Consider the following 26,678-nt stretch of genomic DNA (forward strand, 5'->3'; position numbering starts at 1 on the left):
ACTCAGATTACATCATGGGACTCGAGGTCAGGTGACACTTCATTCCAGGTATCTTGTGCCACAAGTCTTCACTTAGCTCAAGCCTCATATGGTCTTTAGTATTAACCTCAACCGGGCATACAATAGGCGCTTGTAGTATTCATACAATCTTTAATATTCTGAAATTTGTTCCTACAAAGCTTATCTCGGAAAGGTGAAAGAACAATTCTGTCACCATTGCTCTTGTGTTTCCACCATCGTCCAGTCCTGCTGCTCTGGTGTCTTGTTTTGCCAGAAGTTCCCGCTGCATGTGACCGCTGAGGCTAAACAATGACCTCAGCAAAGGAACTGGAATGTCACTTGTAAACGTCACTTGTGATATCCCGTGTCCTTTCCTTAGGCTGCTGAAGCTACTGATGGGCCTCGGCGGTCACATGTGGCAGGGACTTCCACCAAGACACCGTATCGGCAGGCCCGAACCGCGGTGGGAGACACTGAAGCACCATGGACAGGTGAGTTTGAGTGTTTTTTCACCTTCACAGGCCTTATCCTGGGCTAAATACACACCAAAAGTAACGTTGCAATACATCTTAGTATCCTAAATCTATAGAAATAGACCTAGATATATATAAATAGAATTTTTTTTTCTATTCTTGCTAAAATTATGGTTTCATAAACTTACTATTTAGACCCAGCACTTCACTACGAGAACCTTTGTCACCTCCTGACATGTCTGCTTTAATAAATACCTGGCTTCCCCCACATAAAACGATTCCGGAGCATATTTTCTTATAACCCTGCATTGTACTATTCCACTACTAATCTTTGAAAATGGCCTTATAACCCTTCCCATATTGATTGTCCCCAATAATTGCTTCTCTAAGATCATTGCTGATGTCTTTCCTCTCTGACATCACCAGACCAGCAACCAGCCAAAACCTCTGCTTTATATCGGTGATCGGACTTGCTGATGATCAGTTAATCAAGGGCATTTGGTTATCAGCACCTGCTACTTACCCTCCTATTCTTATGGAAGCAGTAAGGGTGTACTTAATTTTTCACACAGAACTTCTGTATTTCGGCCTTGTTTTTGTTAAATAACGACACAGTGAAATTTGTCACATGTTGTTCACCTAAGGTTGCATTTACCTAATTTTAAGACCTTCTAAGGACCAGATCAATGTAAAGCCCTAGAACTGATGTACGGTACTTTGTTTTTCTCATGACTATATTTCCAGGGGAAAGAACAGAGGAACAACACAATGTAGGGTTATAAGATAAGATAATCCAGAATTTTGTATATGGGAAATACAAGCATTTCCTATAGCAGACCGGTCAGGATAGCAGACAGCTCTTCTTCAATGTTACACTATAGAATCCCCTAATCTTGAGTAATTTGGAGTTACTTGATATTATTACTGCAGGTATTTTAGGGTTTTTTTTGTGATCCAGTGTAACAGAACTAGTTAAAACTGGAATTTTTTTTTTGCATTGCAAGTTGTTTTCCTTGATCATTCGGAAAGCTGCTTTCCATTACACGTCGCTATTGCATAAGGACATCTGGACAAATAAGTTATAATTTTCCAGCGCAAGCCTATAATACAATAGATGGAACGGTGTAGTCTGAGCATCCGTCCAGTTCAGACACAAGCATTTAAGTATAATACTAGGTTGTCCTGAAAAAGCACGTCTGAGCTGGCCGGATTAGTCTTCTGCTGCAGGACTTTTGATTTCAGACGCAAATGATCGTCATCCGATGATACAAAGGAATAACCTGGAAGGATCTTGCATCATGGAGCAATGCAAGGAGATTGTTAGGACGTCTCATTATTTTGGCAGGTGAAGTAAGACAGGTCCGGACAAGAGACTATGTGAAATCGCCACGGTGTGAGGACAGCGATTAATCTGTGAGATTCCTGTTATGTTTCACAGTAATATGGGAAGTAATCCACAATGACTAAGGGCTCATGAGGCTGCCAAGTCTGTTTTCTAGCAAACTGTTTTCATAACTGTGCAGTAAGTCTATCAAATCTCTAGGCAAGGCCGAGATCAGCTCTATGTCCATGCCAACACCTGCACTTCGAAGGCAGAGGTATGACGCAAGTTTTTACTGATCAAGGTTGATTATCCAAATCTGGACAATTAAAGAATCCATTGGTGAGTACGTAACATAGAGGAAGAACATGTGGGGCCCTTAGATTGAGGGGGCCCAAACCTGGTTGGTCCTATCTCTGCTTGGAATGAGGGAGTTCAAACCTTGGTGATCCTATCTCTGTGGGAAGGCCTAAACTTGGCTGGTATTATTTCTGCTTGGAGTGAGGGAGGTCCTATCTCTGCTTGGAGTGGGATGGAGGTGGTAAGCCTGGTTGGTCCCATCTATGCTTTTAGTGAGGATACAAACCTAGGTGGTCCTATCTGTGTGTGGACTGGGAGGCCTAAACTTGGCTGGTATTATTTCTGCTTGGAGTGAGGGAGGCCACATCTAGATGATCCTATCTCTACTTGGATTGGGATGGAGGGGGATAAGTTTAGTTGGTCCCATCTCTGCTTTTAGTGAGGGTACAAACCTAAGTGGTCCTATCTCTGCTTGGAGTGAGGGAGGCCACATCTAGATGGTCTTATCTCTGCTTGGAGTGGGATGGAGGGGGGGTAAGTCTGGTTGGCCCCATCTCTGCTTTTAGTGAGGATACAAACCTAGGTGGTCCTATCTATGTTTGGAATGAGGGAGTTCAAACCTTGGTGATCCTATCTCTCTGTGGAGTGGGAGGCCTAAACTTGGCTGGTATTATTTCTGCTTGGAGTGAGGGAGGCCAAATCTAGATGGTCCTATCTCTGCTTGGAGTGGGATGGAGGGGGTAAGCCTGGTTGGTCCCATCTATGCTTTTAGTGAGGATACAAACCTAGGTGGTCCTATCTTTGTGTGTACTGGGAGGCCTAAACTTGGCTGGTATTATTTCTGCTTGGAGTGAGGGAGGCCACATCTAGATGATCCTATCTCTACTTGGATTGGGATGGAGGGGGTTAAGCCTGGTTGGTCCCATCTCTGCTTTTAGTGAGGGTACAAACCTAGGTGGTCATATCTATGTTTGGAATGAGGGAGTTCAAACCTAGGTGATCCTATTTCTGTGTGGAGTGAGAAGGCCTAAACTTGGCAAGTATTATTTCTGCTTGGAGTGAGTGAGGCCAAATCTAGATGGTCCTATCTCTGCTTGGAGTGGGATGGAGGGGATGTAAGCCTAGTTGGTACCATCTCTGCTTATAGTGAGAGTCCAAACCTAGGTGGTCCTATTTCTGCTTGGAGTGAAGGGGCGCAAACCTGGCTGGTCCCGTCTTTGCTTTGAGTTGGGGGACCAAAACCTAGTAGGTTCTGAGTGTTAAGACCCCCACTGATTGGTAAGCTAGGCAGGAAAAGTTCTCCACTCCAGTGTTGTGTCCCGTTATGACTGATCACACTGTACTTTACAGCTAAACATTATGATGGGACATACCCTGGCAGTGGGCAAAAGGACACTCTAATGGCCTCCAACTAAGAAGTATGCCAAGGCATACAGTCCCTCCCTCCTCAGCAGTGGTCTATAGGGCATTCTACTGGCCTTTATGTAAAAGCCAATAGAACTGCCCCAAGTGTGGCTAACAGGATACCCTATTGGCCTCCAGGAAGTGAACGGAACGCTATAGCTCCGTATGACACTAGAAGTATATAAGGAAGCCTAAACGAAGACCTTACATAGGCTACAACAATACAGCATGATAAAATATATACCAATCAGCTGCACTCTAGGCTTTGATGATTATTTATACCTATATTGATATATTTGCCATATTTAAAGGGGGTATCCCAGATTAGAAGAGAAGCTCTACACGGTGCCATTCTTATTCACAGGGTATGTCTGGTTAACTGAAGGGGATGAAACAACTTGACAAACTTGGGGTTATTTAGAGAAACATGGCGGGGATCTAATCACAATGTACGTATATATTATGGGACAACACAAAGACTCTTCTAGTGATCTTTTTACTCCTATTGACCTTGACAAGGGGACATTCTCTAGTCTGGAGGAAAGAACATTTCACCAGCATCATATACACGTACTCTTTACTATAGGAGAAGTGAGGATATAGATCTCTGCCACTGGAAGTGGTGGATTCACCATCGCCAAGAGGTTCCTGGATGTCTTTCTTGGAAGGAAAAAAATTACAGATTACTGGATGAAGACTCGGGTTTTATACAGATTGCCAAATATTCTTTTCCTTGAATTGGCATCATCCTCATATGTTTATCTTTTCGTCTGGATCAACACTAGGGTTATAGGTTGGACTTGATAGACTTTTGTCTTCATCCAACTTCATCTGTTACGTTAAAATACCATTCACGGCCAATGGACAAGGGTTGCGCTGTTTCTTGGAAAAAAGAAATCCCTATGTATAGCCAATAAAACGTTGACCTTGCCAGCTGATACGGCTGTCTATGGCTTTCCGTTATACCTTGGCTGTTCCTTGGCCGCCTTTCGACACTTATTTTTTTTGCTTGCTTCTTCTTAAAGTAAACTGTGCTCTTTTAAGTATACCGTGTTACCGTCCAATATAAACAACTTGTCAGTCTTTTGTGAAAAGCCCGGTTTGTCGAAGGAATCTCCTAATTGATAAATAATCACGGCTGACTCGAAGGCACGCAGGAACGTCTCTGTCCAAATAATGAACCTGGCGGATAAATCAGACATTATTCTTTATTGAACAGACCGAGCATTATCCTGGGAGGAGTCGTGCCGCTTACACAGGCTGCTGTAGTTTATGGAAAACTTGTGCATCTTTTCCCCTCGCGAAGTTGTCACCTTGCCAATTCTTTGCAAAACAGCTGGAGGAACACTGAATGTTTTGTTTGCAAGGACACGATCCTGCCAAGATTTCCACTCCGCAGGAGAAATGTTAAACTTCATTCAGAGCGTACTGGGCTTTTCTTCCTCTGCAGGGTCCTCAGATCAGACCTCATCATTCTTCGGAGCAAACCATTCTTTCCACTACATTATTCTAGGATTTGGTCATCCAGGAAATTGAGGCCTTGTCCATGTTTGGTCCTTATATCCTGTTGCGCCTTTCCCTATCCCCCCCTTCCTTGTTGCCATGTAAAGGCATCTAAAGAAAATTTGCGTAAGTCATCTTGTTCTGCACGAAAGAGGCCTGGGGAGTAAGATCAAATAAGGGTCTGCTGAGATCATGCATGTTTTATGAGTCAGTGACTTTTTAATGTTACAAAAAACATGTGTGCGAGAGGATAGATGTCCATTATGACATGCAGATTCTTTCCGTTCACAGCTAAAGAAAGCATTTGGAATGTACAGACTAAGGGAACTTTCACTAAACTTTATTTATGGACGTGCTAAGGTCCATGTATTTCTTTCCAAAAACAGGAGTATTCGGTCAGGGAAGTCTAAGAGTATGTTAGGTCTCTGGACGATAGGGGTCATGGGGTACCCTTGCCTTTAAGATATGATACAACTGGTGTCCATTGGCGAGAGATAAGTGATATGAGTAAGGCATCGTGCACACAACCGTGTGTAATTTGCTCTTCACAAAATACGGCTCAGTGTTGTTTTTGCAGTCCGTATAGCATCAGTCTCCAAAAACAGTCATCCCTATTTGCAGATCTGCAAAAAAAAAAAGGTAGGCAATTGAGTTGCAAATACATCTGTGTGACGTCTGTTGTTTTCTGTGTCCCATTGCAACAAATGGCATCTGGCCCGACGTGCCCTTGAAATTTTGCACTTGAGAAAGGGCTTTCATATAGCCTGAAACGTGTTGTGCCGTACTGTTTTTATACTTCAATAAAAGGTTCTTCAACCAATATTTGGATTTGTGTTTCACCCCCACAACCTTCTGGTACGGGACTTGGGTCCCTACTGCTGTCCATTGCAACAAATGGGTCAGTGTACTATCCAGAAAATCCAGGTTGGCACACTGAAATAGCAGAAGGTTGTGTGCATGAGGCCTAAGTGGTCCATGCACACAAGTGAGTGTGCATTCGAGTTGAGGGCGTAATTTATCATGGAACACAGTCGAATGACATCTCTCCATTCCGTTTCGATAACCCGGAGCAGTAAAGGACCTGCCCTATAATTCTCCATGTTATCGGAACGGAATGGTCTTACCGGACTTTGGCATTGTTGTTACCTTCTGGATGTTACTAATGTGTCCCAAACCACACGAGTCACACATCTGGTTCTTGAACGGGTTATCGGAGTAGAAACCATTCTTGGTGAACAGAGTCTGCACACCAGCTGGGAACTTGCATAGGCCATGACTCCAGAACTAGCATTGCTATCATGTCAATCTATATAGACAATACATTACAAAGTGTGAAATAATACTACTGTACAGATTCTAAAATATTGCCATACAGTGGGAAAAATATCACTGCTATATGATCTTATCACAGTGTGTACAAACACCATAAACATGTATACAGATACAGCACTGTGCAAAAGTTTAGACACGAAAAATGCTGCGAAGTAAGAACGCTTTTAGAATGAGAAGAGTTGCAGACAGTATTTGGCAGAACTCGGCAGGGAGGTTGTTCCCGCCGCCATCTTGGAGAACTAAGCACAGATCTTCTATAGATGTAGGCTTGCTCCAATCTGTCTGTCTCTTCATATTATACTAGACAGACTAGATGATGAAGAGATCAGGGCTATATCTGTGGGGGCCGTATCATCACTTCCAGGGCTCCTCCTCCAAAGGGCAAAGGTCACACAAAATATTGATGGGATTTACATTTCTCTTTTCTTCATTCATGTCATTTTGTTAATTGACAAAAATAAACTATTAACCCTTTTGTTTCTAAAAATATTCTTGCACAGTACTGGGTATATACTATACGAACAAAAATGCACATCCACCCTTGCATAGCTTTGCTATGAGTGTGTAGGTATGCTGATGTCCCTAAGTTCACCAACCCTGTCTGAATCATAGGGGTATTCCTGGTTGGGCGGAGAAGTGCCTTGAATGAATCACGTTCTTCAGCTTTTCTTCCACACCAGCCCTAACTGATGATGACGTACTCCAAAACATTGAGCTAGGTAGTCACTCCAATGACAGCTATAGGTGGAGGATCAGAGCCTAGGCTTCGTCTTGACCCGGGCTACTTCCATATTTCCCCTAGCGGTCCTTGGTATATCTTTGCACCTGCATTTGGAGAATTTGCTCCTGTTTTTGACAAGAAATATGCAGTAAATGCAGTTTCTCCAGTTGAGTAGCCATCTACAGAACTTAACTTTGTACCTTGGTATGACTGCAGTTATAATATCCTGTTGTGTGGCATCAGGACATGATCAGTCCAGTATGGCTTCACTTAGCGAGATCCAACCAGACCTAGGTTTGGCTGAGTGCACACGGGGTTCCGAACCAAAAAACGGGTAGCCGCGATGGGATCCAGTCGCACACTCCACACTGGATTAGGCCCAAATGAATGGGCCTAGTCGGGAGTGTCTTCAGGCGGATTCGCAATGAGCATGTCCATTCTTCTTTGTTCCGGCTCCTGGAAAACAGAACTGACCGGCTCCCATTCAATTCAGCCTCAAAATTCTGGCCAAAAAAACTCCATGTAAATTCAGCCTTACTGAAAGTAGCTTGAAGCCACTTGGACCGGTGGAAGCCATAGTAAACCAGTAAATTCCACCAACTTTGCCAATATCCACTGTTAGATTTCTTTGTCTTACCTTGAAGATTGCCAGTACCAAACAAATCCTATCCTCACTTTTAACCTCAAACAATCCCAATAAGAACTTCCAAAGTCTGTCTTCTCCTCTTCTGAGAAGGTTGTGTTCTGCGGTACTTACATTTTGCAGATTTATCTCTCGCATTAAAGTCCTTCTTCTCAACAATTCCTGCCGTCCAAGGTCATGGGTTTCTTGGCCCTGAATCCGGCCTTGGTCATCACCTCAGTCACTAAAATTCTGTTATTGTCCCTCCGACGTTGCTATGGTTCTCGGACATTGTACCAAGTAGACCGAGGGTCTTTGCTATTGTTTGAGAACAAAGCTCGTCTTCAGTTCTGCCATCGCTCGTTTTGTTTCTAAATTCTTTCACTTTATTTCAAGCGCGACATCCCCCCCCCTTCCCCAACGTATAAATGGTGGCGTCTAGTTTAACTTCACCTCTTTCACAGGCTTTTTTAGCACAAACAACGCAGCTGGAAAGGAGCCCCGATGGTGAAACCTAGCCCAGGAATTCCTGGTGATTGATACCGACTTTATCTCCAAGTGCCTTTATTTGCAATTTAATGACATATCTCGTATTCAGCAGCAATAATGGCCGAGGTTGAAGCTTCTATTTTCCCCCCACTTTCCCATACACTGTGGAATGAGGAGAATGTGACAGCCGAGCTTTCAACAAGACTCATGAATTTTAAATACTTTTTAGCTAGAAAATAGGACACATGGCGTGTGGTCAGGGGGCGGACGGGGAGCTTGGCAGGCACCCGGGGGTAGTTTGGGATCTAGTTGGTGCCTAAAAAGATAATGAATTCTTGGCTTGACCAGGTGCATACTTTGCCCAACGAGCATGTCCAGACAGAGCGGAGAATGTTCCTTTGCCCAATATTTAACAATTGATCATTTTGTAGCAGGTAGAGGAGAAGTATTCAGCGATGCACTTTCTCAGCGTGCTTGTACAGATCCCCATTTCATGTCATCATCCTTATCAGACAGAATCTGCGCTGGTATTTCTAAGCCGAGTCTCGGTGCCAGTAATGCAGTTATATAACTTTTTCTTCCTTTCTTAAACCCACCTGAATAAATTCTTGTGGTTTTTTTTTTCGTAACTCGACCATATTGGATCAATTCATTGCTGCTTTGAGGGGAATGAAATCCATACATTAGTCTTATATAAAAATAGACAAAGTGATAAAGTTGATAGAAATTTGGTTCAGGTTGATGCCAAGACGTAACATAATATTCCTAGGCCCCAATGCACAATCTATTACTGGCCTAACTATAGGAGTCTCAGGAGTGGTCTCAGCGGACACTGGGCCCAAAGCCAAGAGGGCCTGCGGGTCAAACTCAACACGCTAGGGCTGAATAAACTTCCTTGATCTCCTTTCTGATTCCCGTTGATGGTTGGCAGATTGTCCATCCTAAATTTATGACCCCTGCACCACTGGTGCACTGGAGTGAAAAGATTTATGATACACAGTCTTAGGTCTGCATTCAGTATTCCATTCGGCATGTCTGCTTGGGGATCCCCCAATCGTAATACTGGTTCACATCTGCATTTGGGGTGTCTGCTTGGGGATCCCACAATCGTAATACCGAATGCATTAAAAAGCAGTTAGCTAAGAAACTACACGGACCCCATAGACTATACTGAGACTTGTGTGTTTTCCGCATGAATCATGTGGATAGAAAAGTGCTGCTTGAAGTTTGCAAGTTTACTATCCCTCCCTGTGAGCAGTTCAACTAGCAAATGAAATATCCCAGCAGAATGTGACCGCATGAATCATGTGGATAGAAAAGTGCTGCTTGAAGTTTGCAAGTTTACTATCCCTCCCTGTGAGCAGTTCAACTAGCAAACAAAATATCCCAGCAGAATGTGACCTCAGATGTGGGAGAGATTTATTACCTGTGATTTCATGAAAGGGGAGAAGGGAGGGGTACACAGACAGTGAGAGCAGGCAGATGAATCATGGGAAATGTAGTTAGTCCACAGATTCATTGCACGTAAGTAAATAAAACAGTGATGCAAGAGGGAGCAAGTAAAATAAAGTCAAGCAATGGGTGCACAAGGGAACATTGAGTATTTAGCACTGCCGTGCATAATATGGATAATTCTTTTAAATGCAACTCATGAGCCAAGTTGTATAGTGTGACGCAGACGCTTGTATAGTGGGTTGACGCTTACGAATTTCATTTTGACCAGAGTAACTTCTGCATTGAATTTATTCTGCTCATATTCTGGTAGGTAAAGTAACTTTCTATGAAGCTATCTCCCCAAGATCTGCTCTCACTTTTATAGGAGGCTGAGCTAACACTATTGCCATCAAAGCAACAGACGCCATGATGGAACACCACAGACCTAATTGCTTGTGTGTCTGTGTCCTGTGTAGCAATGGCATGCATTCACTGTATTATACCTATACCAGTGTTTTACCCCATGCAGAAAAGGAAATAACTCAGGGTTACCTTACAGGATGCATTTCTAGTATTTGCGGTTTAGCAGGTGCTCCATATCCATCATCAGTCATCCCTATCTCGGTTTATTGTCTACTGAGAGAGTAGTAGTACAGCTAGCAACACGGAAATGGATGGATTACACATGATAATCATCAACATGGTAAAAATAACCTGAACAAGGAAATCCATATAGTATTTCCTTATGTAAAAAATTCAGATGCTTTGCGAACACATTAATTACTTGCATTGTACTCCAGAGCTGCGCTCACTATACTGCTGGTACAGTCACTGTGTACATACATTACATTACCTATCCTGTATTATACTCCAGAGCTGCGCTCACTATACTGCTGGTACAGTCACTGTGTACATACATTACATTACCTATCCTGTATTATACTCCAGAGCGGCGCTCACTATTCTGCTGGTGCAGTCACTGTGTACATACATTACATTACTTATCCTGTATTATACTCCAGAGCTGCGCTCACTATTCTGCTGGTACAGTCACTGTGTACATACATTACATTACTTATCCTGTATTATACTCCAGAGCTGCGCTCACTATTCTGCTGGTACAGTCACTGTGTACATACATTACATTACTTATCCTGTATTATACTCCAGAGCTGCGCTCACTATTCTGCTGGTGCAGTCACTGTCTACATACATTACATTACTTATCCTGTATTATACTCCAGAGCTGTGCTCACTATTCTGCTGGTGCAGTCACTGTGTACATACATTACATTACTTATCCTATACTGATCCTGAGTTCTAGCCTACGTTACAGACCAGAGTTGCATTTGCAATACTACATGCTCCAGAGCTGAAATCTTTCAGTATCCCTTTTGTCCATTTAGACCATGGTGCTGCGATTGTATCATTTAGACAAGGCATTCTATAATAATCTAAGGCAATTCAAAGAAAAATTCTGATAGCAAATGGCAGAACTGTGAATGCAGCTCTGGACTCTTCTTCAGGTTTTATCTCAGGTTAATTCTTTTCTTGTAAGAGAAACGTTTTAGAAAATGTCAATGTTTTATACTGCAGCATATTCTATATATTTTGTCCCCTGTGTATTACAGGCTGATGCACCCGGGATGTTTCTCCTTCCCAGGTCCTGCAGAGGGACTGTCATAACAAATGTATTTTTAGTCCTGGGGTCAATGATTGGAAATAAACAGTCTGGGCCTGGACTCTTAGGAATGGCCCATTGTGATCTATGTGTTGCCCTAAACAATGGGGTGTTTGAGTTAGACACAGCGGCAGAGCCGAAGCCCGCGCTGACTGACAGGTCATGTTTTCATTTCAACCAAGGTTATGTCTACTGTGTGGAAAATATTTGCCCGGGGTTAGAGCTTCTGATGTAATAATGTAAGGCTGTGCTGACTGATGCCTCGTAATTGTAACAGTGGTGCGGGTGCAGATACTAAACCCTGAGCGCTGTCCTTCGCTCACCCCTTACGTTTAGACAAGCGGCAGACTGTGCGTGCAGCGCTCTCGCCTCATGACAGGATAATGCCAGGGGGCTACAGGCTCCGGTCCGGACTGTCAGCGGGTCATGTCTATTCTACATAATCATCAACCCTAATGGGGCACATAAATAACAGATCTGTGGCAACCACAATTCCCGGTGTCAATGCCGCAAGGCCCGGCCAGGCTCCTGTGACTCATCTTACGGTTTACAATATGTTATTATTAAATATTTCAGCGGAATAACTTTTTATTGCATCCAAAACTAAACTGAATACTATAATATATATAGAATACAGAATATAGAATACTATAATGCAGTAAAATTCATTTTTTTTAGGATCCCAATAATGATTATAGGGTAAAAAAAAAAAGTGCCAATGCCAGTTAGTTCCTATGATGTGCCATCTCCAAACACTACTTGAGACGTTACTCAGGGGCGAGATTTGTTGGGAGCATGGTTGGGTCTTATTAGCACATTTTGAGGAGGGGGAATGGCTACTAAGGACCTACATTTATAGACAGATTTATTAACGCAGTCTACATAACCCCGGAGTCAACAGAGGGTGCACCTCATGTAGGACTAGGTGCACACCTCCTCGTAAATCGTGCACCCTCCTCCGGCCATGCCATTAATGTGACCGCTTGTCACAATCCAGAATAGCCCCCTTTGGCAGAGCGGACCGCTGCGAGACGTGCAGGAAGAGAGGGGATGTTGTGATGATGTCACTGGGATGTTGAGCCATGCCGACTCCAGTGCCGTGTCCAGCTGCGTTAGGTTACGCGGTTGAGCATCCATGGCGCGAACAACCCGATCGAGGTGGTCCCACAGATTCTCAATTGGGTTCAAGTCTGGGAAATTTGCTGGCCAAGGGAGTACGGTAAACTCATCCTGGTGCTCCTCGAAGCACGCACATACACTGCGAGCTTTATGACACGTCGCATTGTCCTGCTGGTAGATGCCATCATCCTGAGGAAATACCATTCGCATGTAGGGATAAACACGGTCCGCAAGGATAGATGCATACTTGTGTTGATCCATCGTGCCTTCCACAATGATGAGTGCACCCAGATGGCTGATGACACGGGCCTTCTGCCATTGGTTATTTAGGCGGTGGTTACATAAATAGGACCAGACTGTGTACATTTTCGCCACATCTACGTTTTGTGGCAAAAGCAGCGTCACAATTTTTTTGCACAAGTTACCATAATCAATGTAAACCTATAAAACCGGAAAGCCAATGGGATTCTGGACCTTCACGCTTCAGACACGTGTCATAGTACCAGCGTCTTACCACATCATGTGACTATTGCGGCCATTCAGTGGGGGGAATTTGTTAATTCCTCTACTCTACATTTGTTCTGCACCTTGCTCACCACCTGAGCGGAGTGGGACAGAGAGTAAGGGGCTGAGACCGAGACAGCCCAATTTTGCCACACGTCCTTGATTGGCACACAGGAGTGCACTAGATTTATTAAGGGGCCGGAGCCTCTTACTAATTCACCAGTCGAGGAATTTATTAAGACAGGTGTAGGAAACTTCAGTCTTAATAAATCCCCCCCCCCTATTGTCTGCAGCATTGTCACAGTCTGGCCGCTTGCAAACCTAGAGCGGGAAGGCGGCGGGCGTGCCGGAGATGTAACGCCATTTGTGAGGAATGTTGGCCTCCACCTTTATCCTCCTCACTTACTTGCCGGCGCCGTTTCTTGTTGATCCCCCGTAATGGCGCGGTTTATTACCGTATACCTTCCCCGTTCTGACTGATACCTCAAGTTTGTTTCCAAACAGCCCATGAAGGAGACGCCTCCGGTCTGGTGGCCTGACCCGCCGTATACACGTGTAAGAGGCTTCATACGCGACAGACTGGATTTTACTGTGGACTTGGACAACAGGAAATTCTTAGAAATGTCATTAACACACATTTATTGCTCCTTTCCCAGAAATAGAGGAGCTCTGGCAGATCCTTTGCGCCTCTCATGTACCTTCATAGACATTTTATAACTCAGGAATGTGTCTGCTTCAAAACTTCAGGATGTTTCTATATTACTCATGTTATTTTTCGGCGCCGCAAAGTGATATAAGCTTCCAACTACTCTGGATTAGTCAGAATAATGTTGCAGCCCGTATGCAAGAAAATAGAGCCATCTAATATTCAGGAGAATGGAGCTTAGTCAGGAGAAACATCCCAGAATAAGGCCATAATCCTACTATATATGGGTACTATACTATGCCTACTGCACATGGTAACACTATGGGGGGGGGATACTAATGCAATAGATGGGTGCAAATGTGGTGCATCTCTTGGGGAAAGACACCTTATAGGCCACCTACAGCTCTTAGGCCCGGGGGTACCATTGTACTCCAGTCCCTGACTGGTGCAGATTTCAATTTTGGTGCACCGGGCCTCTTGCTAATTTAGGCGCATCCCCTGCAAGCTAAAAAACTACAGAACCCCAGTCTGAATAAATCCCCCTCCCCAATATAGGTTGAACACATGACAACAGCAATATAATGGTGAAATAACACAACTAACTACTGCACTGCATTATAGGAGCTCAGAAAAGGTGTTAGGGGCGTGGCTGTCAGTGTTAGGGGCGTGGCTGTCAGCTGTCTGTGTTAGGGTGTGGCTGTTGGTGTTAGGGGCGTGGCTGTCAGCTGTGGCTGTCAGTGTTAGGGGCGTGGCTGTCGACAGGATTGCTGACTGTTTGCGGTAACAACTAGCAGAATTCTGAAATAACATTATGTCACCACTAGGGGGAGCTTGCTGCGCACTGTATATACCATCTATCCAATATGAAGTGACCTCATAGGTTCCTTCTAGTGGTGGCAAATCTTAGGATTTAACTTTATGTTGGGAACCCTGAAAAGCAGAGCTCTGCACAGAGGCCTAGTTAAATGATAGCACTCCAGTCACCACTAGGGGGAGCTTCTGAGCTCACTGCATACAGTGTTGCTGACTTAAAGGGATTCTACCATTAAACTACTTTTTTTTTCTAATTACCACGTCAGAATAGCCTTAAGAAAGGCTATTCATCTCCTACCTTTAGACGTGGTCTCTGCCGCGCCGTTCCGTAGAAATACCAGTTTTAACCGGTATGCAAATGAGCTCTCCGCAGCAATGAGAGCAGGCCCCAGCGCTGAAAGGCCGATGAGCGCATCCCCATTGCTGCCCAGAGCTCTTTCCTGCGCCGCCTCCTTCTTCTGCAGCAACTCCGCCTCTTCTGGCTTCTCTTGCTCTTGTAGTTCTATACAGGAGCATAGAGAGGCCACCCCAAAATGGCCACCGGCTCCTGTATTGAACTGCAAGAGCGGCTACCCAAAAATGGCCGGTGGCTATTCTGACGTGTTCATTAGAAAAAAAGGTAGTTTAATGGTAGAATCCCTTTAAAGGAACCTGTCACCACATCATCTGCAGCTAAACCACAACCATGGTGAGAGATTTCTATAGATGTCCTTGTCTAAACTGTACCTTGTAACTTAAAGTAAAAAATGAAGTTATAAAGTAGCACGCACTGCATGTCAATTACCCAAGAAGAGTCATGTGGGCGGTCCCTGTCTCCTGAGGAGTCATGCCATCCTGCCTTGGACATTAAAAGCAACCCTCACCTGTGCACCTCACCAGGAGCTGCTGGCGCTTACTTGTAATAACATATCCTATGGGATGTCAATCATGCCAGGAGTGCATGGCTCTGGAGGAGTCTAGGACTGCCCACATGACTCTTCACAGGTAATTAACATACAATTGTGCAAATAACAACTTAGACAATGACATCTTTAGAAACCTATTACCATCTGGTATATTACCATGGTGTTGTTTAGAGGCAGAAAACATGGTAACGGGTTTATAAACTGTATCTAGCAGTCTCCCCCTAGTGGTGGTACAGTTGTATAACCTAATTATTCAGCTATGCAGATGATTTGGATCCTTGTATTGTGAATATGGAGCTCTCAACATATCCAGAAGAAATCACTCAGTACAGACTTGACTAGACAGAAGGCTCCGGCATAGCCGAGGCTCGCTGTCTCGCCCCTTCATTTCACAGGTATGACAAAAATGATAGACATGCGGCGTATAGGTAAACCCTATAAAGCCTTGCGTCCCGGCCGTTCCCAGCTAAGGTAACCTGTCAGGTATTCTTTTCAGATCTGGGGATACCTCCTTACCTGCTGCCTTTTTTTAATTCGAAATTCTGTGAAATCTTCCGCGGCCCGGATTAGTTTTGGTGATGTAACGCGCCATTGTTGGGTTCTCTTCGGCCAAATTGTTTTGCAAATTTTCTCAGAAGTCCCGTGAGGTCTTGTCAAATGTCAACCTCGTATTTATGTCAAGTTTGAGAGACGTACGGGAGATATATTGTCATGTTTACAGCGCTGCCTATGTGCTTGTGTTGGGTGACAGAGGCCACCTACGGCCCGGGGACATTGGAACAGACATTAGAGATTCTGGTTTCTCGAGAAGACTTGGCCGGCCGCTGCATTCATTGTCAGTATAAATAAACAAGCACTGACGTCACGGAATAGCTTCTTACCGGTAGTAATTGTACAGGTATGAGGAACTGGCCGACTACCGGCTCCGGCTTCCAGGGTGCAGACACATTGTGTAAGGACAATTAAGCGTTCTCAAATATTTTGCTATTAATTCTATTAAATATTTTTGCGCCTAAAGTAAATGTCCTCACGAAATATTGCGTCAGAGAAATCCATTAAAATTCTTCTGAGGTAACGTGATCTGCAGAGCGCTATGTTTTCTAGGTCATCGTATCGGTTTGGTGGTCCAGGGGTCCGATACGATGAACGCTGGGACATTTCCTATGTAACTGACTAAAACTGGCCATAGACTTGGTCGTCGCATGGAGACTGCTCCGTCTTTACAGACAGCAGCCCGGATACTCAGGTGCAGATCAGATGTTGCCTCTAGGGGGAGCTAAACATGATTGGGGGGTGACCGCTTTACTGTGACCTATCCTATAATCCGCAAGATAAGGGATAAGTATCTGATCTATGGAGAGCCCAATGCGGGGACCCCACAAATCACCAGAATAGGGGTCTAAGGGGTATTGTAATGTAATGTAAAGACATTTTTGGTGATCGGTGACCTCCTGTCACATGACCTGAAGATATTATGGTGGGAATGTCTTCAAACGTGAAGCTCCTGGGCTCCAATGTAAAATATGTAATGGGGTCACATACCATGTGCTATCTATAAGAAATACCTGACCAGTCTATTGGAACAGATCCTGTAGGACAGACCCCGTAACCATAAGATTGTTGTATTAGATACATGTGGATGGGGAATCCTGCCATTTATGGCTGCCGTCAGCCACATTTGCAGATATATGTAATACCTCTCTCTAAGATACCTGTATACCAGTGCATGCATATTTTTAGCCGTAGTCCCTGAAGGTTCTGATTAATACTAATGAGAAATTCTGTTTGTGCAGGTGGAGGCCGTGAAGAAAGCGCTGCAGGACCTGCAGATCAATGTGGTTGAGATGACCGATGAGAACGCGACTTTAGACGGTGGAGATGTGCTGTTTACAGGTAGATACAGGATTATCTTATACTATCTTAAAGGGATCCTATCATTCAGACGACATTTTTTTTTTAAGTACCACGTCGGAATAGCCTTAAGAAAGGCTATTCGTCTCCTACCTTTCGTCGTCTTCTCTGTGCCACAGTTCGCCTACAATCCCAGTTTTTGTCAGTATGTAAATGAGTTCTTTCGCAGCACTGGGGGCGGCCCCAATGCTGCAAGAGAAAACTCTCCAGTGCCGCCTCCATCTTCTTCAGGAACGGCCTCTTCAATCTCTTCTTCCGGCGGTGTCTTCTTACTTCTAAGCCTCGGGCAGAGCAGACTGCGCATGCCTATAGGCCACGAGAAAATGGCTGCTTGTATAGTATTGTAAGTGGCCATTTTCTCGTGGCCTGTGGGCATGCACAGTCTGCTCTGCCCGAGGCCTAGAAGTTACAAGCCACCGCCGGAAGAAGAGATTGAAGAGGACATTGCTGAAGAAGATGGAGGCGGCGCTGGAGAGAGTTCTCTCGCAGCATTGGGGACACCCCCAGTGCTGCGAGAGAACTCATTTACATACCGACAAGAACTGGGATTGTAGGCAAACGGCGGCGCGGAGAAGACGACAAAACTTAGGAGAAGAATAGACTTTCTTAAGGCAATTCCGACATGGTACTTAGAAAAAAATGTCGTCTGAATGATAGGATCCCTTTAATGTATCCCCTGACACTTCCCATTATGTGGATATTCTCCTTTCACTAAGTTCTCAGCATCTTGCAGGACTCCTTGCAGGTGGTGAGGGGGCCACTCGCCTCATCCTAAGGGGCCGTATAAAGTGATATCATGTTGCTGTATGTGTGGTTGGATCCAACCTCGGGGGATGAAGGAATTGCAGCACGGAAAGCGCACGAGTTTGGCTGCAGCTCCATTTATCTCATCTAAAACTCAAAAAACATATTATGTGACCGTTCCAGACTCTGGACTGAATTAATTCGTCCTTTGGGTCGAGATGAAGTGCAGCGTAAATTTTCTAATCTGTCACAGAGAACTCCATATTTATTAGACCAGACAGTTATGAGACGTAAACCCCAGTCAGAGCACTAGGTGGCAGCGCTGAGTGACTCTTCACACTGACCTGATTTTCTTCTTTCAGGACGAGAATTCTTTGTGGGTTTATCCAAAAGAACGAACCAGCGGGGAGCAGAAATTCTGGCCGACACATTCAAGGTGAGCGTAAGACGGTGTTCACACTTCATGCTTTACTGTATATACTACATTATAGAAGGAAAGTGTCTGTAAGAAAAAGAAAAAACAAACCTACTTTAACATAAAGATAAAATAAATCCCCAGGAAGCGTTGCCTGAGAATCTCCCGAATTACACCCAATGTTGTACTTACTTACAAGAGACCTCATAGACACTGAACAGCGGCCTATATAGTTAGTAAGCCTAGAGATTTACCATGCAGTGCAAAAGTTTTAGGCAGATACAGGGAGGGATGCTAGGTAGTGAGAATGCTTTCAGAAATAAAAGGGTTAATAGTTTTTCAATTAACAAAATGATATGAATAAAGAAAAGATAAATGTAAATCCCATCAATATTCGGTGTGACCTTTGCCCTTAGTGGGGGCCATAGCATCACCTCCAGGACTCCTGATATAGCCCCTGATCTCATCATCGCCCAGTCTGTCTTGGATGACATGAAGAGACAGAAGGATTGGAGCAAGCCTACATCCACAGAAAAGTGAAATGGAAATCCCACCAATATTCGGTGTGACCTTTGCCCTTTTCCTTCCATCAGTTCTTCTCGGTACTTGCAGACAGTTTTTGGCAGGGAGGTTGTTCCAGCCGCCATCTTGGAGAACTAAGCACAGATCTTCTGTGGATGTAGGCTTGCTCCAATCTGTCTGTCTCTTCATGTCATCCTAGACGGACTGGATGATGATGAGATCAGGGCTAGATCTGTGGGGGCCGGATCATCACTTCCAGGGCTCCTCCTCCAAAGGGCAAAGGTCACACCGAATAAAACATAACAATCTATTACCCCTTCTATTTCTGAAAGCATTACTCTGCAGCACTGTCCCTGCACCTGCCTAAAACATTTGCACAGCACTGTCTATGACAAGCATACATAGGAGTAGCGCACTGTGTGTACACACTTACATAATCTAGATGACTCTAACATGACTATTCCCAATCCCTGCAGGATTACGCCGTGTCCACCGTCCCCGTCTGCGACTATTTGCATCTGAAGAGTTTCTGCAGCATGGCCGGACCAAACCTCATCGTCATCGGCTCCAGCGAGGCTGCTCAGAAAGCTCTTAAGGTACGGAGTGAGTTTATTAAGATGCTTGAAAGTCTCTGAGGACACATCTAGAGGATTTTTACTGTATCTCTTACCAATTTGGGAGCTGGCGGATGTTCCTATAAACTAATCGTAACCAAAGAACTACAATAGGCCTCACTGGCATCACGTTCTTATAAGATTCTTCTACGTCTTGCTCCTATTATGGGGGCTCTGCTTCTGATACTACTGGTCATCTGTCCACAGCCTTAGTGACGGGGGGTCTGACAAGTGGAACCCCAACCCATCATGAGAATGGGGGACCCATGTCCTGGGTAGAGATGTTGGAACTGATTCTCTCCAGGGTTCAATCTGAATATTCCAAATTGTAACAGACCTAACTTGTGATTTGTCTGCGGACACATCCGATGAGCCGTTGCTCAGCTGTGTTGGCGGTGCTGTGGACTGCACAGTGAAGGCTATATGAGGGTTATATTCCTCAGACAATAGACATTTGCAGTGTGCACTTTCCTCCACCAGAGGGAGTACCATCAGCCTGTCACATCTCTAATCTTCAGCATCAGACATGGAGGACATTAACCAGAGGAGGTCACCTCCGCAGGGGGTCAAAGGGGAGGCTCGGGACGTGTTCCTATCAATGATATTCATACAGAGCAGGGTTCTTTAACTTGCTGCACAATTACAACTTCTGCCATGTTGGGAGTTGTAGTTTTGATACTACATTAGTGCCTGCGTATAGAGACTAAGTTGATTTAGAGTCATATGGATTAATGTCTATTGGCTGATTTACATTAGAGGGATGGCCCAAAATTGACGTCACCATGACCGAAATACGTAATAAAGGACGTTTCTTGTATGTTGTAGACCATGCAGCAGATGAGTGACCACCGCTATGACAAGCTGACCGTCCCCGATGATGCGGCTGCCAATTGTGTCTACTTAAACATACCTGGGAAGGGTCACGTCCTCCTGCACCGAGCCCCCGAGGAGTTCCCCGAGAGCGTGAAGGTAAGTTACAGACAACCTGATTGTATCTATATGGCCGCTGGTATTCGGACCCCTTTACACACCTAATCTACAGGCTAGGTAGGATTGAGTCCGACCTTTGACCTATGATCACATGTCCCCCGTGTCAATGGAGTGGTGGTCTTGCACCCTATCATCTCTATGTGTGAAAATGGACCCAATTGGTCCAATCTGTGAAAATATAAAGCATGTTCATGCAGAGGACACCGCCAAGGAACCATCATGTGAATAAGCTCATAGACCTTGAAGGGAGCGGTGGTCTCACATGCCCACTACCACATTCAAACGGGGGAGAAGAGACCCCCCTATCCATGTGATCAATGAGGGTCCTAGTGGTTGGACCACAACAGTCATATGTTTATCCTGTGCAAAAGTAAAAAATATTTTTGGGGAACCAAACTCTTCATGGCCTGATATAACCCTTTATATGCACGGAGGCAAAAAAAAAAAAAAAAAACAACAAAAAAAAAAAACAGACAAACCCCAAAACACTCCGCTTCTGCTCACAGTTGAGGATTCGCTACAGTTGTATCCAGTGCAGACAATCCTCCATTAGCTGGACAGCCTAGAATCCAGACTGATACATTTGACTTGCACTGGTACATTGTAACAAACCATCAAGACAGATTTGTGCTACTGAGGGTGGGCTCTCCAATGGAGACAAAATTTGGCAGACCCCATCATAGTCAATGGGGTCTCTGCGTGTAGCCACAGTTTTAGTTGTCTGACTTTCCGTCGTTTGGGTCCCCTGCCAGACCTGAACGATGAAGAACCTGGCGCAGATGTGAGCCGAGCGTCGTGTATTCGTGTCACAAAGCGCTGTCTAGTGGTTCTCATATTTTTAGAAGGTTGGACTCACTTTTGGGTGTGTTTTGGACCCGTCACTACTGTTTTATTTAATATATTTTCCTACCTCCCAGTCCTCAGTTTTGGGTTCCTTGTTCCAATCTGTACAGACTGGACTGGAAGTGACGCGGCTCCGGTGACTGTGACCCGAGATGCTTCACTTCTGACTTGCCCAGTTCTTGCACCAGATGGAACTGGAGACCCAATATGGAGAACTGCGATACTTTAATTATTTTACTCCGCCCCTCTTGGGTTTTCCAGTTTGCCTGGACAATCTCTTTAACCTGTGCGCCAATATTACAATACTATATCGCTGTCCTTACGCTGAACCTTTGGATTTTTTTTGTAGGTTTTCGAGAAGCTGAAGGAGCACATGCTGATACCCGTGGCCAATTCCGAGTTGTCCAAAGTGGACGGATGCCTGACCTGCTGCTCACTACTGATAAACAAGTCACCAAGCCTCTGAGTGTATGGACTGCATCCGGTGTAGCCGGCAATAAGCGCCCGCCGCGGCCACGTCTCCAATGTCCGTTACCTGACAATCCGACACCACTAGAGTTCTAAAATTGAGGGCTAAAGTTACTCACCAGTAGTCAAACCATTGCCGTAAATCACACGATTCATCCAAGAAACGCCTTAAATTCTCACACGGAGCCTGAGCGATCGCCGAACTCCATCATTTATCAATATTCTACCAAACCGCGTGAATTTGCTAAACTTTTTACAACGTTTTGGGGATGGCGGGGTCAATTTACACAACGGGGGGGAATAGACGTACGTGACTATACCGATTTGTTTCTGGCACAATTGTTACAAGCACCGTATGTGTGTAAGCCCTGCCCACTTTCACCAATACTTGAGGGGTGTGGCTTTCTAGCCACAGCCAATGAGAGACCAGTATTTGGACAAGGTCAGTTCGACTTCATCCACCATAGGTTGGTAGGGGACACGGCACATGGAAATTCGCATCGGGTACTTGAAAGTTGCTTTTCTAGTCTTGGTTATACCCCCTCCCCCACAATGGACCTTATATAAAAGGTGACCAATCAGAGTCCAGCTTTCAATGTTTTAAAGGGGTTTACCAGATTACTAACAAGGGTGTGTTTTTCAGGAAACAGCGCCACATCTATTCAAAGGCTGTGTCTGGTATTGCAGCTTGGCCTCGTTCAAGTGAATAGGACTGAATTGTAATACCAACATAACCCATAGACAATAGTGGCGCCATTTCTGGAAACTAAAGCACACCTTTTTTTTTTTGGAGGGGGGGATTTGGATTGTTAACATGGGTGACAAATGAAGTCTTAATTTGAATAACCTGTGAGTATAGGGGTTTATACATATACATAGTGGGAGGGCGACTAATCTGGGGGGGTCCGGACGAACACACGTGTGCAAAATACATTGCCAATAAACCAATGGCCTACGGTTAGAAGAAGATTGGTCCAGCCCCAATATGGCCACCTCCACTGTGCCTACGTGTTTGGTAACTCTATATTGTATCCTATATGGTAGGAGCTATTTTTTTTTTGTCTTTTTTAGTCTTATTGAATACATGTTGACAATTTATCGAATGTGTTTTAAGCAAACCTAGGATTTTAGACAATTGTAGAAGAAATCATTGTGGTGCACGTGTTACAATCTGACCCTGTGGTATCGACAATAAAGGAATTTTATCAGAAGGGGTCTGGGATAGAATTTATCAAATGGAAATTATTTCTTTTTGTACAGTGAAGTCCTGAAAATGGGGCAGCGTGTATCGATGGGTTTTCTTAGATGGTGGTTCCTCTGTTATTCCTCCTGGATATGTATAAATAAATTGACAACTGGGTGTGTCCCGGCACAGTGAGACTCTGTAGTGGCACAACCTGTTGTCAATCTAGTTATACATTACCAGGAGGAATAACCAGACCACCAACGCAATGCGGAAATCAAGAGAGCCGACATGTTGGCTTCTCCTCTCGGGCAGAGGGGATCTGTTTCCCATCACATTCGGCCATAAGAGCCATCTGAAGTTGGACCAGACTTGCATAATAATTCAATATCCATTGAAAGTGATGTTTCTGCCCGAAATGTTTAGTTGTAAAGCTTGAACGAGACTGTGGCTGACATTTATGGGGCTGGGAACGTCACGACCCCCCCCCCGGTCATGTCATCTAAGGCTTTGTTCCATCTCCTGGGTCGCTCTGCCCCCTCCTCACCTATAGGGGATGGCTTTGCTATAGTCACCCAGCCCCCATAGCAGAGGTAATAATCTGTGAGATCAGGGAAGGAGGAGGGGTGGAGTGACCCGGGGGTCGGAGTGCTGCTTCGGATCACATGACCTGAGGGTTGTGATGTGAGCGGAACGCCTTAGCCAACCTCAGCGATTCCCGGACCGGATAAGTCCATTACAACTCTCTGGAGAATCCCTTAGTAGCCTATCTTTCAGACAAGTCATCAATATCAAATCGATGAGGGGCCGACGCTTGGGACCCCTACTGATCAGCTGGTGTCAGCAGATGCTATACAGCGAACGGAGCTGGTAGCAGATAGCTCTGTTCGCCATGTAGTGGCTGTGATGTGTTACTGCAGCTCAACTCCCATTCACTTGTATAGGAGCAAAGCTGCAGTGACTCAGAATGGCCACTGTGCAGAAAACAGCGCTATCTGCTCACTGCTATGTTCTCCATATAGTGTCTGCTGAGAACAGCTGATCAGTGCAGGTCCCGGGTGTCTGATCCCCATCGATCTGATATTGATGACCTATTTAAAGGATAGATCATCAATATCATATGCATATGCACAGTTCTGTCTATAGCTGGTAACTAGGCCTCGAGCCAGTAAGGTAACTGAGGCACAGGACCAGATTGCGTCTAGTTGGGTTGCACCCTTGTCTATAGCATACGGCATCACGCCAAATATATCGGCTGTAATATGTATACCATAGCAAACTAAAGAGTGGGATAATGAGAATCACTATTAGATTTCCTCACCTTGATGTTCTAGGCTGTAAATACGTAGATCCAGACAACCCCTTTTATATCAACAGCTTTCCCCCTAGAGGGCCAATGGAGTATTACATGCAGCCATTCTAATTAATATAATCTATGGCTGGACTGGCTTAGACACTCGGGAAAGGGGTTGCCGATATGGGACGACCCCTTCCATAGTACTAATGTATGACTTATCTTCTAGGGTATTGTGACCTCCATCAGTATATTGTGATCCACTGACAATTTTTCATATTTAGATGTCTAATATGTGACCTGCTAAACTTTTTATGCTGTGAACAACGTATACTCAGGTATTTACCCGAAAGAATACACTGTAGATAGCTTCAATACACGTCTAATAGAGCAAAGAGCATTGTGATGTATAGGAGCGGGGCGGGGGGATGGGCACTAGGGGAAGGTTGGAAGATATGGAATAATCTGCAATGATAGGGAAGGTTATACACGATATAGTGAGCTGCAATTGACATATAAAACAACGTCTCTTTGCATAACAGCCCATTGATTACAATAACAACTGTGCTATGCTGCTTTTGGCCTGTGGTGGCGCTGCAGGGGAACTAAACAGGTTTCCGCACACTTTGTCAGGGTGAGTCCCAGCCGTGCGGGTCCCTGTGATCGGTTCATAACAAGGGAACCTGTAAAGCAGAGAAGCCGTGGAATATAAGACTTGGTTTTAGGGCCCTAAGACATTGCCATCTTGGAAGTAGCTTTAAAAAAAAAACCTGATTTGGCACGATGCATTGCATGAACTTTTACTGTAGCACATGCTTGTTACGGTTGAAGTGTCATGGGGGCGGAGCTACTAACCTTAAGAGTCATGCAGACCAGTCTGTAGACCACTCCTTGGCCATGTATGCCCACTTCACTGTGCATGAGCAGGGAACATAATGGTGTGTTCCCACTCCAAACACAATGATAGTGGGGCCTTATACCAAGGTACAGGTTTTCTATAAGGCCCTGTTCACATGTCGTCAATGCTTTATATTGGAGGTGCAGGTCATATACCTCCAACAAAAGGCTCCAGCATATGCCATTGTATGGCCAAACCGTAAAGTACGTTATCCACTGGCCACCAATGGAGTCTAAAAGGAGACCCTTAACCTCTGTTTGATAAATATGGGCTATGGTTATGCCCTAGATATGGAATAAGGCACAGCCCAACATTTCCATAGCAAGATGAACACAGAGCCCAAATTCTGTAACTTGTTGCAGTTGTTGTATCTGGCCTGGAGATGGCGCTCTCCCACCTGCTCCTTTGCTGCACTCACCAGTGTAAGTGACTCCGGATATGTGTGTGGTCTGTGTGCACAGGGTTCTAGTACACCCCTCACCGTTCTTGTCTATCTGCACAGTCTGAACACTTTCCAGCCATCTCTTTGGCACCAGCCGTCCTGTGTGTAGTTGTCAGTATCACGTATGACCGGACCACGTTTCTGGATACCTGTGACATTACCGTTTTACTCTGAATTGTTTTGTTTCATGTTTGGGTTTTCCTGTTGATTAATAAAAGTCACCCTGAATTTATTGTAATGTGCGAGTGCGTGTCCCTGTTTATTATATCTCACTATGTGACCTGTACAGTGCTGGATCCTGTTTTATCATCCTGCAGCCTGTACGCTGCTACACTAGAACAACCTCCAATCTGCGCCATCCTGCAACTTGTTTACAGCACTAGATTAGATCCCATGCATCAACCTAAACAGTGTAAGACTCAATCCCGTGTATACACATGAACGGCTAACCCAACTGCTCAGGATCTGACGCCAACATGTCCACAACAAGATCTATTCCCCAGGAGTCTGATGAACTAGTCCTTGCAATGGATTTACCAGTCTTATACTCTTGCTACCCTTCTCATCTTCAATTTCAACCAATGCACATGCAATTGTCCGATGAAGAGCGTTCAACCCGAAACATTGTATTTACAACACAAATTAATAAGAAGCATAACGTTATTGGAGTGTGGTACTACTTAGTCTTTCTACTCAATCCCTTGTGTCATCCTGCAACTTGTATACTATGTAAAACCTGTGTCATGCTGCACCTTGTTTACAGTAATAGAGCGAATCCCATGTATCATGCTCAAATTCACTCCAAAACTTAATCTCACATGTTACCCTGCACCTTGTAAATTATGCAAGACCCATGTCATCTTGCAACTTGTAAACTATGTAAGACCTGTGTCATCCTCCAACTTGTTTACAGCACTAGACTGCATACCATATATCATCTTCAAACTCCGTTCAAGACTTGATCCCACATGTCACCCTGCAACTTGTAAATTATGCAAGACCCATGGCATCCTGCAACTTTTAAACTGTGTGAGACCCATGTCATCCAGCCATTTGTAAACTATGTGAGATCCATGTCATCTTGCAA

General features: G+C 44.6%; 1 protein-coding gene across 2 annotated transcripts in view; it reads left to right on the forward strand.

Moving 5' to 3' along the window:
- Window positions 1-24,125, forward strand: part of DDAH1 (dimethylarginine dimethylaminohydrolase 1) — a 55,711-nt gene extending 31,586 nt beyond the window's left edge. Inside the window, exons 2-6 of one of the 2 annotated variants that reach the window (XM_075287004.1) lie at window positions 17,061-17,160; window positions 18,285-18,358; window positions 19,336-19,455; window positions 20,299-20,442; window positions 21,656-24,125. In XM_075287004.1, coding sequence (XP_075143105.1) covers window positions 17,061-17,160; window positions 18,285-18,358; window positions 19,336-19,455; window positions 20,299-20,442; window positions 21,656-21,772 — 555 coding nt within the window. In that variant the 3' untranslated portion in view covers window positions 21,773-24,125. The remainder of the gene's footprint in view (window positions 1-17,060; window positions 17,161-18,284; window positions 18,359-19,335; window positions 19,456-20,298; window positions 20,443-21,655) is intronic. The other variant, XM_075287003.1, reaches the window with a different exon arrangement.
- Window positions 24,126-26,678: the final 2,553 nt, after the last annotated feature.

Source organism: Leptodactylus fuscus, chromosome 9 (genome assembly GCF_031893055.1).
Source record: "Leptodactylus fuscus isolate aLepFus1 chromosome 9, aLepFus1.hap2, whole genome shotgun sequence".
Taxonomy (NCBI): Eukaryota; Metazoa; Chordata; class Amphibia; order Anura; family Leptodactylidae; genus Leptodactylus; species Leptodactylus fuscus.